Source organism: Cebidichthys violaceus, unplaced genomic scaffold, assembly GCF_023349555.1.
Source record: "Cebidichthys violaceus isolate CVI_PGR_0920_01 unplaced genomic scaffold, fCebVio1.0.p SCAF_22, whole genome shotgun sequence".
NCBI classification, from domain to species: domain Eukaryota; kingdom Metazoa; phylum Chordata; class Actinopteri; order Perciformes; family Stichaeidae; genus Cebidichthys; species Cebidichthys violaceus.
This window is the reverse complement of record NW_027176395.1, coordinates 4,309,891-4,325,397: the sequence shown is the minus strand read 5'-3', so window position 1 is coordinate 4,325,397 and position 15,507 is coordinate 4,309,891. Positions and strand designations below refer to the sequence as shown.

At 39.7% G+C, this 15,507-nt stretch overlaps 1 protein-coding gene across 2 annotated transcripts; it reads right to left on the bottom strand.

Annotated features, from left to right (window-relative positions):
* Positions 1–4,799: 4,799 nt before the first annotated feature.
* On the bottom strand, positions 4,800–15,276 carry dapp1 (dual adaptor of phosphotyrosine and 3-phosphoinositides). 2 transcript variants are annotated; one of them, XM_068717772.1, is made up of 10 exons: positions 15,233–15,254; positions 14,977–15,103; positions 12,188–12,310; positions 11,339–11,472; positions 10,565–10,695; positions 10,074–10,121; positions 9,883–9,945; positions 9,647–9,732; positions 6,282–6,369; positions 4,800–5,340 (listed from the first exon to the last, which is right to left on the bottom strand). In XM_068717772.1, exons 1-10 carry the CDS (start codon positions 15,237–15,239, stop codon positions 5,317–5,319), a joined length of 831 nt encoding a protein of 276 aa, XP_068573873.1. In that variant the 5' UTR covers positions 15,240–15,254; the 3' UTR covers positions 4,800–5,316. The 2 variants fall into 2 exon arrangements, with proteins under 2 accessions (XP_068573873.1, XP_068573874.1); XM_068717773.1 differs by lacking the exons at positions 4,800–5,340; positions 6,282–6,369 and having other exon boundaries at positions 9,855–9,945; positions 15,233–15,276.
* Between the last annotated feature and the right edge of the window lie 231 nt (positions 15,277–15,507).

Genomic DNA, 15,507 nt, shown 5'->3' with positions numbered 1-15,507 from the left:
TCCTCCTGGTCAAAGTCATCTTCACACACTGAGGACCACCACTGGTTGGACAGGTTAGACTTCACCTCCAGTCTGCCTGAGCACAGACTAGTCCCATTCACCAGCTTGACAGAGTCTGGAGAGATGATAGAAGATGAAAGAGAGAGAGAGAGAGAGAGAGAGAGAGAGAGAGAGAGAGAGAGAGAGAGAGAGAGAGAGAGAGATAAAAGACACCAGACACTAAATAACAAGATGTCATGAAACAATAATTCAGAGACACAATTAAATAATACAATAAGTCAAACATATTTATAATAATTCATATAATTTAACATAATACTGGTTCAATACATACAGGTCATTGACTGAGGAGTTTTCATAAATACATATGACATAAGTAGAATGGGTCACAATGGTAAAAAACTAACATAACTGGGTCAGACACTAGGTCTAGACCAGTGGAGCTCAACCAGTTCATCTGACTGGTTTCCAGCTGATTGTGAGAAACTTAGGCCCAAAACTGGAATCATGAAATGATATATTCTGGTTCTGTTGAACTCGCTCTGCTCTATAACGGTGTAACCACACAGGTGTCCTATCCTGCCAGATACAATTCAACACGAGGGTGACAACACATCATATTACACACATTAAGAATTTATCCTAACACAAAAACACTTTTACATGTAGGCTACTATAAACAACACTTTAACAACTTCAACAACCATCAATAGCAAACCACTTTAAAGCTTTGGCTTGGTGGTGCATGCTGGTTAATGGGAAGGAGGCAAACTCCTGTTCTGAAAACGGAAGTCAATGCTTCATGTGTTCAAGCTGCATTCTCTCTACTGTCCATCAGAGGGTGACTCCTCTGGTTGTATATAAGTCTATGAGAAAATGACTCTACTTCTCACTTGATTTATTACCTCAGTAAACATTGTAAACATGAGTTTCCCAGGTACTGAGCCAGTAGAGTTAAACATGCAAAAAAGTAATGTTTCAAAGCAGACAATAGGGAATCTAATGGTACACCGAATAAGGAAGCAACAGGTGAAGGCTCATGAAGGGATAGAGCTACCTCAGAGAGTGTTTTATAGACAGATTCCCAGGATGTAGTTAGGGAGGGACTGGACCAAAACATATGAAGTAGATTGGCACATAGATGATGTCACTGATGGGCTTACCTGAGCAAGTGAGATCCAGGATGTAGAAAGAGGAATGTGATGATAAACAATCTTTCAGAGCAGATCCAGACTGAACACAGTGAGAGCTGATCCACCACACAGATCTTTCTGAGGACTCCAATCTCCGTCTGATAGAAACAGCAGAGCCACAGTCCAGCTCTCTACAGGCAACATCTGCTTCCTTCAGGTTCCAGTCAAAGCTATATACTGGTCTCCAGTCTGCTTGATGTTTCATCTTCAGAGTTCCTGCACAGCGACTGTCTCCTCCCACCAACATGACAGGTTCTGAACAGAATCAAGAGAAACGTCAGTAAAGAAATTAATTGAATAATAAAATATCAAACTAAAACTTGACTGCTGATTCTGCTTCATTGGTTCTTTACCTGTTGACGTGTGATTTCCTTCAGCCAGGAGTCCTGGAGAAATAGACACATATTTGTTGTTTCAAGTAAATATAATAGAAATAGAAATGTATTTGCAATTTTCACCAAAAAACTCCATTTATATTCAGACAGTTGAACCTGCATTAAAAAGCAAGACTGTGTTTTAGATATCTCCATCTGTTTCAGCCAATCACAGAAGAGTAGATTAAAGGGTCATATTTTTTGGTGACAATATGAAAAAACAAGAAATGGATTCATTTTTTAAATTTAAATTATTAATAACAACAGGATGCTTTACTGGCAGAAAGCAAAGCATCTTTAAGTAAAAAAAGAGAAATGTCCAAAGTTAAGAAGACAGCAGCCCACATAAAAGCATTTCCAACACACCCACCATTACATACAATCACAACAAGCATTGTGTTGCTGGAGTATACTTCAACTTGAGAACCTTTCAGACAGAAGCAGTCATTAACTGAGAACTGCTGTTGAAGTTTCTCTGAGTACAGTTGTTTAGCATCTCTCACCTCATGGCTGAACCTGTGCTTAGACTCTTTAAACCTGTCCTTGTAGGCTGACTTCATGCAGTCAATAATTAATGACTTTAATTCATTATTTTTCACGAGGAATAATTTATTTATTTTGAAACTTTTTCAACAACCTTGAAGGACGCGACAATACGACCTCACTCCATTGTCTTCAGTGTTTAGTGGAATTGAAATACAATTGTTGTATTGTGTGTGTATGTGTGTGTGTGTACGTATGTGTTCGTGTTCGTGTCTGTGTGTGTGTACGTATGTGTATGTGTGTATGTATACGTATATGTGTGTGTGTGTGTGTGTGTGTGTGTCTGTGTATGTGTGTGTATGTATGTGTGTGTGTGTGTGTGTATGTGTGTATTTGTGTGTGTTCTCTGATTTAAAGATACAACAGTAATATTGTAATAAAACACATCATCTCTAAATCAGAGTCCTACCTGAGCTCCACAGCAGCAGCAGAAGCATCAACAGGTGATCCATGGTGTCCAGGTAGACCGTCTCTCTGCCAGTCTGTCTCTCTCCCGTCTGTGTGTCTGTGTGCTGTCCTCAGTGTATATCTGTGTACGGGAAGAGGTGGAGCTTTACTGATGGCTTATCTGTCTTTAGTTTTGCAGAGAAGAGTCTCTGTCACATGATCAGCACTGGTGTCTTGGTTCTCACTTTGGTCTGACACAAATCTGTTTAGTTATTGTCCTGTACAGCATGTGGGGTCATGGAAATAGTATAGAACCATAGATCTATAGAAAGATAAATAGAAATTTAGGAAAGAGTTAGATTCTCTTTATAGTTGTTTTAAATCTTCTGTTTGTTTGAGTCTTATTATAGTAGTTTCATATTTTCTTGTAGTCATTTTACATGTTTGTGGTTTTCTTTAACTTTCATGGTTGTTTGAGTCTCTCTGTAGTCATTTTGTTCTAACGAGTCCTTTATAAAGCTGCAGGATGTTTTCAGCTCTGAACCCACTGACTGTCAATCAACAGATCAATATCTCTGTGAGCACATCCAGCACCTTCCTGTGTGTTGCTATGGTGATCCATACATCATGTGTCATCATGTGTCATCAGTTTGTTTCGGGTTTGCACTATGGGCTCTGTGTTCAATGTTTACTGTCCCTGTTGTGTTTAATACATATATTTTGTTCACTAATGTCTACATATCTCATTAATAAGTGAAACATCATAGTGAACAGTAAATACATATTTTATTGAAGCAATTAAGTGACTGCAATTTAAATGTTCATAATTAGGAAAACTGCAATAGGTTAATAGCCATAAATAAGTCAAGTACTTGATAATCTATCTGCCACTACAATCTAGTGATAATCAGTAAAAGGCAAAGTTGGATACATTATCATTGATGAGTGGCTTTGCCCCAACTGAGACTCAAACCTGTGTCCAGGAGCTGAAAACAGCGCTATGAAAGTGGATTTTGAGCACCTTGGACAATGTTAATAATGCTGCAATTTCATTGGCTGTCAGCGAATGTCACCTACATGCGACTGGCCTTCGCGATGGTGAGGGTTATTTTGATCTTTGAACTATTTATAGCCTAGTTTATTTGTTTCTCCTTTTGTCATGTCTCTTTTTAATTTGGGAAGGTGGTCACCTGAATGGTTTTAACAATGAAGTGGGCCTACGAGTTAACAGACCTATGTCATCAGAGCAAGCCATTTCCTTTTCTTGCAGGTTATCTAGATTCTAGGCACTCGCCACACCATTTACAGAAACATAAATGCAGGTTCTAACTCGGAGTCTTCACCATGTGGGAAAACGACGTGAGACATCACGCAACCACCAATGTCCCGACTGAGGAAAAGAGGACAGAAGTCGTGTGTTTCGAAAAATAAAGACTTGACATACCTTTGATAATCAGTGTGGATTTTTCATTGGTCTTTACTTGCAGCCTGCTAATCCTGCTCACAAGTCCTCAGAAGTGTGTTACAGTATCACACACTCTTCTACAGGGCTGTCACAAAGTCATACATGTTGTTGATGTGTATAAGACATGACTAGAGTTTATAAGCTGTTATCATACGTTAGAGCACTCTATGTTTCTTTATAACTGGCTCAAGTGATAGTCATAATGTGCAGGGTAACCCAGCACTCACATTGTTATAGTCATAATGCGCATGGACCTATAATGCTGCACATATAATACATTATGTCCTCCACTTATACTACTTTGTAAACCTTGTTATGTATGATTATAAACAAGTTATATAAAGCTTTACATGATGTCATATAAACATGACCTTTATAAGTGTTACTGATTTCTTTGCTACCACAAACGAATAATGCAGTTTAGTTTGAGCTTTTAATACATAAATGATAGAAACATTAAATATCAGGTAAACCTTCCAGATGACGCTACCGAATCAATTAGATTATAATATTTTAGTCACGGATAATTAAGGTTGGTCATTTCATGTCAAACAATATTAATTCCTTTATTTAGGGTTAGGGTGTCTCATGGACAGTACTGCATTGTCCTGATATTATGGTGTCCTAATAACTCTTTGTGACGGCGAGATGCAACAATTTAGTAGAAATGATGTAGTGTAATAATAATAATAATAACAGAGCACATGATTCAGTTCCAACTAACAGTCAAAATATATTTATAATTAGTGTTCAGGTAAACTATTATGTGCGATATCAAACATGTTAATACTGAACACATGGCTCTACAAAAATTGAAAAATGTTTTGGGGAGAAAAGTCATTTGTAAAAAAGTATCCTTTATGAAAAATACACTGCAATGATTGCAAAATGTAGTTTATTCTTACTCTATAATTCCACATACACCGCCCTGCTGCCATACATATCAATTAACATCAATGTGTAAATAAGACAACAATAAGACAACTAATGCACTATTTACTCCTGTTTAAATAGGAACCAATGGTGTTGGAGCTGAGAGCCACAGACAAGTTAGGGAAGTCAGAAAGGCACATTGTTTGGTTTTGGTCTTACACAATCATGCTGGCAATATCCTGTAAACAGATGTTCATGTTAAACATACAGGAACACACATCCTCTAGGTAAGAAAAGCAGAAAGTAAGACCCTCGTGAGAAATGAAGCATCTTTCATAAAGCAGAGTGGAATCACACTTCAGTAGTTAGTCAGTGTCCCAGAGTTATCCACGCTCCTCTTTACTCTCCACGTGCTCTTCTGTATTCGTCATCCAGCCGATGTGACGTCTTCTTTTAACTTGAGGATTCTTTCCATCAGCAGTCATCGGCCTTTGAGTGTCTGTGACTGGAAATAAAGAGTCTCACGTTTACACTTAACGAATCAACCGATGCTTTAAATCAGGTCATTTGATCGTTTTAAGCCAAGTCAACATAAACATTGCTGCTGCCACCTACAGCACACTTGAGAGTTCAAGTTGTCTTCTTCTACGACTTTGAGATTGAATACATGTCCCACTGAGCTTGACATTAGTTTATGAATACATTTCCCAGCATGCATATTTGGGTTGACTCTCCAGAAACCTTTCGTCTAGTCTCATGTGCCATTAAGATGTCTTTTAATGAAAAAATGAAGCGTAGATAACACATGTTCTCCTCACTACGTATGCAGCTGACTGAGACTTCACCGGCGTGGTCGGGTCCATACCGTCTACATGGAAGGTTTTCACGTTGCTCACCTTGTAGGCCACATCAGTGCAGAGCTGACAGAAGTCAAGTCATCCATGCTTCATTTTCTTTCACTCATATTTAGGTGTAGGCTCCACTAAGCTGATTACTCATGAAAACTGCAGCAGTGAGTCTCTCCAACACAACAGGAATAGTATCCACAGGCTCATGATCACTAATGAGAGTTCTGTCTGACTCTGGATGGATCAGCGTTTTGCTCTGAACAGCAGGTACAGTATCACCAGCAACAGGTCACACAGATCCAACGCTTTTTTTAACCAGCAGTAGGATCAGCGGGGGAAGAAACTAACTAACTAACTGACAGAATAAAGGAAGTGAGCTCATATTGCTCACTTTCTGTTTGCTCAAGGTAAAGTCTCCCCTCAGACACAGGCTCATTGCACAGAACGTTTTGGCTACTCTCAAATGGAATGGAGGGCGATATACAACGGAACGTTTTTCAAATATAAATCATTTGTCTATTTTATTAAATTATATTATATTTTTTTATATTTTATATTTTATTTTATTGAGTAAAACATGCAGTCTGAAGAAACTCACCAGTTTCCACCTCAGGATCTTGATCCACTCGTCTGCCTCCACACCCGTCTTTGCACAGAGATAGAACGTCCTCTCAGGAAACACCAGGCTGTGGACACAAGGAGAGCAGAGATGTGCATCACTCTATAGGGTCTAAAAAAACAGTCATAATATAGCATGTCGAAAAAAGGAAAAAACAGTCATAGTATAGCATGTAAAAAAAAATGAAAAACAGTCATAGTATAGCATGTAAAAAACAGTCATAGTATAGCATGTCGATAAAAGTGAAAAAACAGTCATAGTATAGCATGTCGATAAAAGTGAAAAAACAGTCATAGTATAGCATGTCGAAAAAAGTCAAAAAACAGTCATAGTATAGCATGTCGAAAAAAGTGAAAAACAGTCATAGTATAGCATGTCGAAAAAAAGGAAAAACAGTCATAGTATAGCATGTCGAAAAAAGGAAAAAAACAGTCATAGTATAGCATGTCGATAAAAGTGAAAAAACAGTCATAGTATAGCATGTCGAAAAAAGTCAAAAAACAGTCATAGTATAGCATGTCGAAAAAAGTGAAAAACAGTCATAGTATAGCATGTCGAAAAAAAGGAAAAACAGTCATAGTATAGCATGTCGAAAAAAGGAAAAAAACAGTCATAGTATAGCATGTCGATAAAAGTGAAAAAACAGTCATAGTATAGCATGTCGAAAAAAGTCAAAAAACAGTCATAGTATAGCATGTCGAAAAAAGTCAAAAAACAGTCATAGTATAGCATATTGAAACATGGAAAAAACTGTCTTAGTTTAGCATGTCGAAAAAAGGAAAAAACAGTCATAGTATAGCATGTCGAAAAAAGTGAAAAACAGTCATGTCAAAAACTCATTCAGCAGATGACTTTCAGTATCTATCTACACACTGTAGACGCAGCTACTAGAGCAATTTTGGGGTTAAGTGTCTTGCTCAAGGACACATTGACATGAGACTAAAAGAGCAGGAGATTGAACCACCAACCCTCAAATTGAAAGGCAGCCCTGTTCTCCACTTAGCCACGGTCACCCCAGGTAGGTTGGAAGTAGTGAAAAACAGTCTTAGTATAGCATGTCGAAAAAAGTCAAAAAACAGTCTTAGTATAGCATGTCGAAAAAAGTCAAAAAACAGTCTTAGTATAGCATGTTGAAAAAAGTCAAAAAACAGTCTTAGTATAGCATGTCGAAAAAAGTCAAAAAACAGTCTTAGTATAGCATGTTGAAAAAAGTCAAAAAACAGTCATAAGTTTCTACACATCAAAGTCTTGTGTGCAGCTAACTCCGTTAACTCTCTAACACTGTTCCCGCATTGCTGGACTCTATGGGTAGTGTTCTCCTCCAATCACAAACAGGCCCACTTGCTTATGCATAGTCGGCCAATCACTAGACGACTGGAAGGAAAGCTGTTTACTCTCACACACCGGGACCAGTCAAGAAGTCCAGTATCCAGCCAACTAGATTAAAATCCAGTTTAAACAGATGAATGAGCTTTTCCTGGCATCCTCCACACCTCTGCCAGACCTGTATGCAAACTACAGGGGGGTCAAGGAACTGCTCTACCAGGATAAGACCTACTTTTTATTGAGCTTTCCTTCAAAAGAATCCCCCGTTTATACCTGATTGTTTGGGAGTGAAGGGGACAGGCGTAGTATACCAAGTGATACAAAATCTCTGACCTGGGTTCACTTTGTCAGGCCCTGCATCGCATTTGATGTTGTGTGTTTTTTAGGATTGATTTTTAGAATGTTAAATGATGGTTAGATATTGGGTATGTCTATGAAGCTGAATGAATAAACATCTGTTTTTCTCTTTTTATTATTACTTTTTGGGCTGTTTTCTTCCCTTTTTTTCAGTTGTGTTTCAGGCACAAATTATGAACCATGAGCCTCAGCGACCATTATATGGAGAGAAAAAAAGAAAATCAGAGCTATACAATCAGGGATCTCGCGTAACATATTCAGAACCCTTTGCTGCTTTCTTGATGAATTAACCTCTATATCATAAGAGTGCATTCACCTATAACAGTCCAAACAGGAAGCTAGTTAGATTGATATCTACTGTAGTAGTGCAGCATTAAAGGGGGTCGGTCAGTGGGTGTAACCTCTGTAAAGTCACTGCTGCCTTTCACTTCATGTGCACTTCTTCTTCCCTCCCCTTGTTTTCTTCTGCTATTTCACTACTCACACTTCCTTTTACAAACAACACAAAGGTCCAGTTTGGAAAGTACAACTCGCTGTGGACACCAACATTTTCTTTATAATGTTGGCGTCATCTGATACATACGGATATTTAGGCCCGAGCAAAGGACATATTGTTCTTCTAATGTTCATTATTATTATTATTATTATTATTATTAGGCCCCGAGCACCGACGAGGTTGCAGCTGAGGACCTATTGTTCTTCTAATGTTCTTTATTATTATTATTGTTATATTATTATAATTATTATTATTGTTTTATTATTATTATTATTATTAAGCCCTGAGCACCGACGAGGTTGTAGCTGAGGACCTATTGTTCTTCTAATGTTCTTTATTATTATTATTATTGTTATATTATTATTATTGTTATATTATTATTATTATTATTATTATTATTATTATTAAGCCCTGAGCACCGACGAGGTTTTCAAACCTTCATCTATCTTTTTTGGAGACAAACTCCTCAGCCATGATTCCAGACAGAGCTGTGATCAAGCAGGCAGTGTTGGATTACTAAGGTTGGATTATTGTGGAGCGAAATTTATCTCAAAATGGTCACAAATGTAAATGACATGATGTACAAATGAAAAATTGTACAAAATGTGTACATTTGTGCAATTTTGAGTATTCACAAATGTCTTTCTATATTATATATAGGCTATTAAGCATATATATACGTTTCTCAACCAATCTCAAAATCAAGGATTTGAATATAACATTTTACATTATAATGCTTTTTATCCAAAAAAAACCCAGCAGCTCCTCTTTTTACTTTAGTATTTCTTTACAGGCCACTTTGAAATCATACATGATTTCACTAAAAGCCAGATGTCCTAGTTTGCCACTAGCACTTAAACGCAGCATGCATGTGTGGAGCTGGAGACCCTGAAAATCGTCTCAATACTCCACACAAATGTAACCCGGTGCATGCAAATCAGGGAATCCATGCACACACATGTAACAATCCGTACATTACTACAAAAGAATGTCACAAATACACTGAGACATTTCTATAACATGACATATATTCATGACAACAACACGTGTTTGTTAACCAAGGAGGTCATAAAAGTATGACTCCTACATGTGTGGTTGGGTTTTAATTTCCACATTCTTTTATGGTGCATCCCCTCAGTGCTGATCACTGACTGACATCACTTACCAGAAGCAGTTGACTCTGTCCTGAGAGTAGTCAAACTGGACTGCAGAGCAGGCTCTCAGATCCAGGGTTCGAATGGGCTCTTCACACTGCAACAGAGACACTCTGCAGCTTACACGTCCGCACTACGAGCAGCTTCAAACTATTGCTCCATCCACATACTGTAATCAAACACCCATAGCAAAGCTGTGAAATAGCACATCTAACACACCTCGTCCTTGAGCTGAAGAGAGCCTCACCATTTTGTCTTTGAAGTATTTGAGATCGTATCTGTTCAGCGTGAACCACCTTTGTCTCCAGCTCTGTAAAAGAGGATGCATTTGAAGTATCGCCTCAGTAAGTGGTCTGTGTTCAGACTCTGAAGGAGTCCGGCTCCACTACATCTCCAGGTTTCTGATAAAAGCTGGTTTGTGTTCATGACATGTCTTACCTTCACAATCGCTCCTTGTTTCACCAGATAGCCTTCCTTTGTGCCCAGCTGAAAAGACAAGCTTTGTGTTAGTAGAAAAAAACGATTCGACTGTGAGCAAAGTATTGACTTTCAAGGATAATTCTGTTTTATTGCAACTTGGATCTGGGGAAAGAAATCACCTAATTTAGTTTTTGAGCTTTTAAGCACATCTCACGGCGCTTCATCGGTGAACAGAGTTGTTTGGCTCATTAGTCATGGGGTTGGTTCAGTTCAGTTCAGGTGCACACCATAATACTCTGTCCATTGGACAATCTCTGAGTAGATGTTTGGTCAAAACAATAAATATAAATATCTATTTTGTAATAATCCAGAATTACCTTTCAAAGCAGCCTTAAAGAGAGTTGAATGGACCCCCCCCCCCCCTTTAAGGTTACTTTGGTCACATGACATCACAGAGGCAAATCTGACACACTTTGGGACCAGATGTGAGCGTGCAGGAAGTGGCATACCGATGGTGCATTCGGTACCAGATCATTTTCCGTGCGGCCCGTCTGTATGGCTGTGTGAACTCGCACCGACTCGTAGATGGACGGCTCCTCCACGCGCCACGGGTACGGACACTTCAGCACAATCAGGGTTCCTGGTTCAGAGGCAGAGGGCGGGTCACAGGCCTGACCACCTCACAGTAACACACAGAAGAACTGCAACATCCAACAACACAACAGATGTGCCTGGGGCTATTCTCTTGTTGCTGGATTGGAGTGGATCATTTATAACAATGGAAAACACTGGAAAATCAACAGCTTTAAATGAACGTAGGGTTAGGCATAACACCTTGGTGTGCTAGTAGTGCATAACTTTAATTCCTCTCGCTTGGACCGCTATAACTCTCTGTACTTCGGTCTAGTCAATCCCTCTCCTCCAGCTCATTCTGTATGCTGCCACTAGGCTTCAATAATGTCGTGGTAATCCTTTGTGAGATCTTTGGGACTCCATGTCTGAGTTTTTACGTTACTATAATTCTTTTAGCTTTCCTACTCATAAACACTTTGTAACTCGACTTTTGACAATTTCAAACTACTGCCTGTTTCTATTTGATCCCTCCACCCATTTGTGCACAAACCTGTGCTGGAACAAGGGATTTCTAGTATAGCTTCAAAGAGGCTCAAATAATGAAAGCAATTCACCAGAACGATAGCCAATAGATCAAATGTGCTGTTTCACTGTATGAGCTGGTCATATGCAGTAAGCCTGTTAGCTAGAAGAGCTGAAGGTCTACATACCTGCATCACTGCCCAGCAGAGGCTGGTTAGCAAAGTGGTTGACGAAGTCGTGAAGGGTCGCAAACTTGTTGAAGCCAAACATGTAACCGTTGTCTTTGCGTGTCACATGGAAATGCTTCACAGAATCCTTCGCCCTGCGCGTCAAATGACAAACAAACATGTAACAATGCACCGTTAAAGTCATTCAAGCACACAAATACAGTCTTGTCAGTATTATATAGGTATTTGTTAGATTGTTTCCCATCTTGGTAATGGCCTCCGGTTGAAGACATGCTTGGTTTTAACAGCGCGCACATGAAGTGTGGCTGCGAGAGTGGCGTGTTCATCAAGCATACTTCCTGTGTCGCCTGTGTATTAAAAAGTATCCCCACTAGCGGGAAGATCACGGCCAATCCATCCCTGGCTGACATCAGATTATGTACCTTGACAGCTTCAGATTATGCTCGATTAGCTTCTCTCAAAGAACTCTCTGCTACTGTTGTCGTGATCTGTTCAGAGTTTACTATTTACTGCCTCCACTGTCGATGTGCTTAATTACATCCTGTTAATGAGTACTGTTCATTTCTGATGATGCACACGACAAATGGAATGTAGGATAGGCCGGGTAGTCGATGCAAGGTTACCAGGTTAGAAGGTTACCAGGTTAGAAGGTTACCAGGTTAGAAGGTTGCCAGAAGGTTAATAGGTGACAAGGTTCATTTATTGTCATTGTACAACATGTTTCGCAAAGGAAATGCAGTTGGTTGCCCGGTTCTGCTACATAATGAACATACAAGCAAAAAAGAAGTGTGGCGGTCTGATATCTGATACTTGTGTTTCATTTAGAAGGTACGTTTTAGACGGACTGACCTGACGGACAGGGCGAAGCAGCCTGGTCCCTCGTTACTGTTCCTCAGGAGATAACTTCCATCAGTCCCATTGGACAAGAGAAGGGCCTCTGCGGCATGACGGGACAGGTCATAGTGGTACCACCTTCAACAAAACCAACAAGATTAAGTCCCCTGCCATCAGTGTATGAATGGGTGCGAATGGGTGAATGATGACATGTAGTGTTAAAGAGCTTTGAGTGGAAGACTAGAAAAGAACTAGTGCAGTCCATTCACCATTCATCTGATCCTAAGGATAGGGATCAGCTCAGATCGACATTCTGAAACCGATGGTGTATCACCCGATGCACTCATTAAGGCCCAGTCGAACAGGGGAATTCATGCTGTTGACCATTAGCAAGCTGACAGTTTTACATGTGAGGGAACGAGAGCCGGAGATTCCACCATGGAGGAAGCGATCTGTAGTTCACGACTGCACCACCCTCCTGGAGTATAAATTGATTTATTTTATCTATGGATTTATTTTGTCTTACTGAAACCTGGCTGTGTCAGCCTGAATGAATCAACTTCTCCAAGTCATATTAACACTCACATTCTTAGAGGCACCTAGGAGATGGAGTAGCAGCCATCTTTGACACAAGCCTATTATAGAAACTAGATTATAACTCATTTGAAAGCCTGGTTCTTATTTTTTCACACCCGACCTGGAAAACAATTCAGCCAGTTATATTTGTTATAGTGTACCGGGCCCCAGCTCCGTATTGTGTTTTTATCAAGTTTAGTCCCTGATAGTCTTAGTATGCGTTTATCTCTTTATTAGATTTGAATGGCTTCTGTCAGAGTGTACAGAAACCCACTCACTGTTTGAACCACACCTTCGACCTTGTTCTGACTCATTCGCATTAAAATAAAACATTTAATAGTCTTTCCACAGAAATCAGGAACAGGTTTCTACACTTTCTACATCTATCTGATAGTGCTGTAGCTAAATTTACAGAAGCGATTCCGTCTATATTTAACTCAATACCATGTCTCAATATATCAGAGGACTCCTGTGCTAACTTTAGTCCGTCCCAGGTTGATCATCTTGTCGATAGTGCTACAGGCTCACTAATTGGTCACACCATCATATCTTAAGGAGCTTATAGTACCATATTACCCCACTAGAGTCTTTGTGCTTTCTCTCCTCACAGGTTTCCATGGATCGTGGTTCTATCTGGACCCTGGTCCAGCCTCCTGCCATGGCCCTGCTGACACCCACTGCTACTATCATTACTATTAGTCACATTTCTATTACTATTACCGATACCATTACTGCTTTTGTTATCATTATTATTCTGCTGTATCCACTCCTGCTGTTATTATTAGTGGTCATAATGTTTCCATCATTATTCTGCTCACTACTCTCATTAAATGAATAATTTCTTTCATTCTGTACACATGACAAGGTCTCTTCCTCTTTTCTCCCCGTTAAAGGGTTTTTTGGGGGGAGTTTTTCCTGTTCCGATGTGAGGGTCAAAGGTCAGAGGATGTCATTTGTAATTTTGGGTTACACAAAATAAATTGAATTGAATAATAAAGTATTCCACTAAAGAGGTATGGTTTGCAGATGAATATGAGACAAGAGTTGATGAAATTGTTTTTCCTTTTGCATAAACACTTTGAACTGTTGGTTTTCAGATGAAATGGGGATGACTGTTGCTGGTAAACAAGCCGCAGACTGTAAGACAGCTGCAGAGGAAACTAATAAAGGGATGTGAAAGTGCAGTATTTGCATAGAGAGCTGCTGAGGGTGTATTAAAAAAAAGCAGCTGTGGGAGTGTGTAAACATAGCATGGAGAATTATGGTCAAAGAGGGGGCCCAATATTAGGCACACCTAAACCAAAAGTTGAACATTATAAGCTTAATAAAAGTAGTAGAATGCCTTGTTAAACTATTGTATTGGATAACATTGGATTGTACAGGTGTACCTGGTATGTCACAGAGAGTTTATAACATTTGTGTCATTTTGTACTTCACAAGTCATGTTATAGAACCAGGTTTAGGTTCTCTCTGACAAAGACCAGCAGTTTATTGCTGCTCTGCTCAGAGCTTCATGTAACTACCAGGTCATTTTCTCTAGTTCATTACATGGAGTCCATACAAACTGTAACCAGTCAAACTGTGTGAATATCGCATAATATGCAAAACTTCTCTACAAAGCAGCCAAGTCGTGGTATGAACAGTTGCGAAGTGATGTGAATTTATGACACAGTCGACTGTCTTGGTCAAATGAATTCCCAGGTATTACAAGTTTGTCATTACTCTCAACATATTTTTTTGTGAGTAGGTCAGAATACTTTGAATGACGTCATTGTGATACGGATTCTGGTTCAGTCAAGTGGGGCTCCTGACTCCTATCGTTTTCTGTCAGAGAAGATGATGTTAGGAGCCATATTTTTTAGTTCTGTTTACAAATCATACTTTCTAAATTTGCTAATAGATGTGTGTAATCTAAATGCATTCCTATGACTTATGAATGAGTGTTAAATTCGTATTCTGAATAATATTTTTTTTCTTTCGGAGCTATTGTTATTAATCTGATCAGATGGAGGATCAGCTGTGGAGCATCGGCACAGTCTATTATTATTAGTTTGTTAAGTTTGTTGAAAGTGTAAACAAATCGACCAAATGACGGCAATGGAATCAGCGTCTGCAGAGTCCATCATGTTTGGCCTGTTTAACCCCGTAACGTGGCGCAGTGTATAAGAACAACAAAGAACAGCGTCCCACGCGCTCTAACATCTGCAGTAAGTCCCATGCGCTCTTACCCCAAAGCCTCCAACTCGTCTCCAGTCGCGTCGCTGTAGAAACTCATGTCAGGACGTCGGGGTCGGTCCAACGAGGAGCAGCAGCAGTCACACAGAAGTGAGAGCTGTGAGCGCGAGGCAGACACGCCTAAAGAGGAAATGAGACTACCGTAATGCATCCACAATCACGAGCATTCATTGTCTATAGAGCAACTCCAGACTTCACTTGTTTTGAAGTGGGGTTGAGGTACACATCCATAGTCAGTGTACTACTGACCATCCATGGCTGCCCGTGTCCACAGCAGTACATTGCTCCCATGCTGGTACTCCTGTCTGGTCCAAACTGGGGGGGGGTACAGCTGTCTCCTGTACATAATACATCAGCTGGACCGGGACTGGATGGATCCCAAACAGGGCCCGTTTCCTAACCCTGAGAAGGGATGGGTGCCAAAAACAGCTGGAAATGAAAGGCAGAGCCTCCGTTTTTAATCCAGTGGAAGTAGAGATATGAATGCATGTAAGCTATATATGGACTGAGCACATTTATATTTA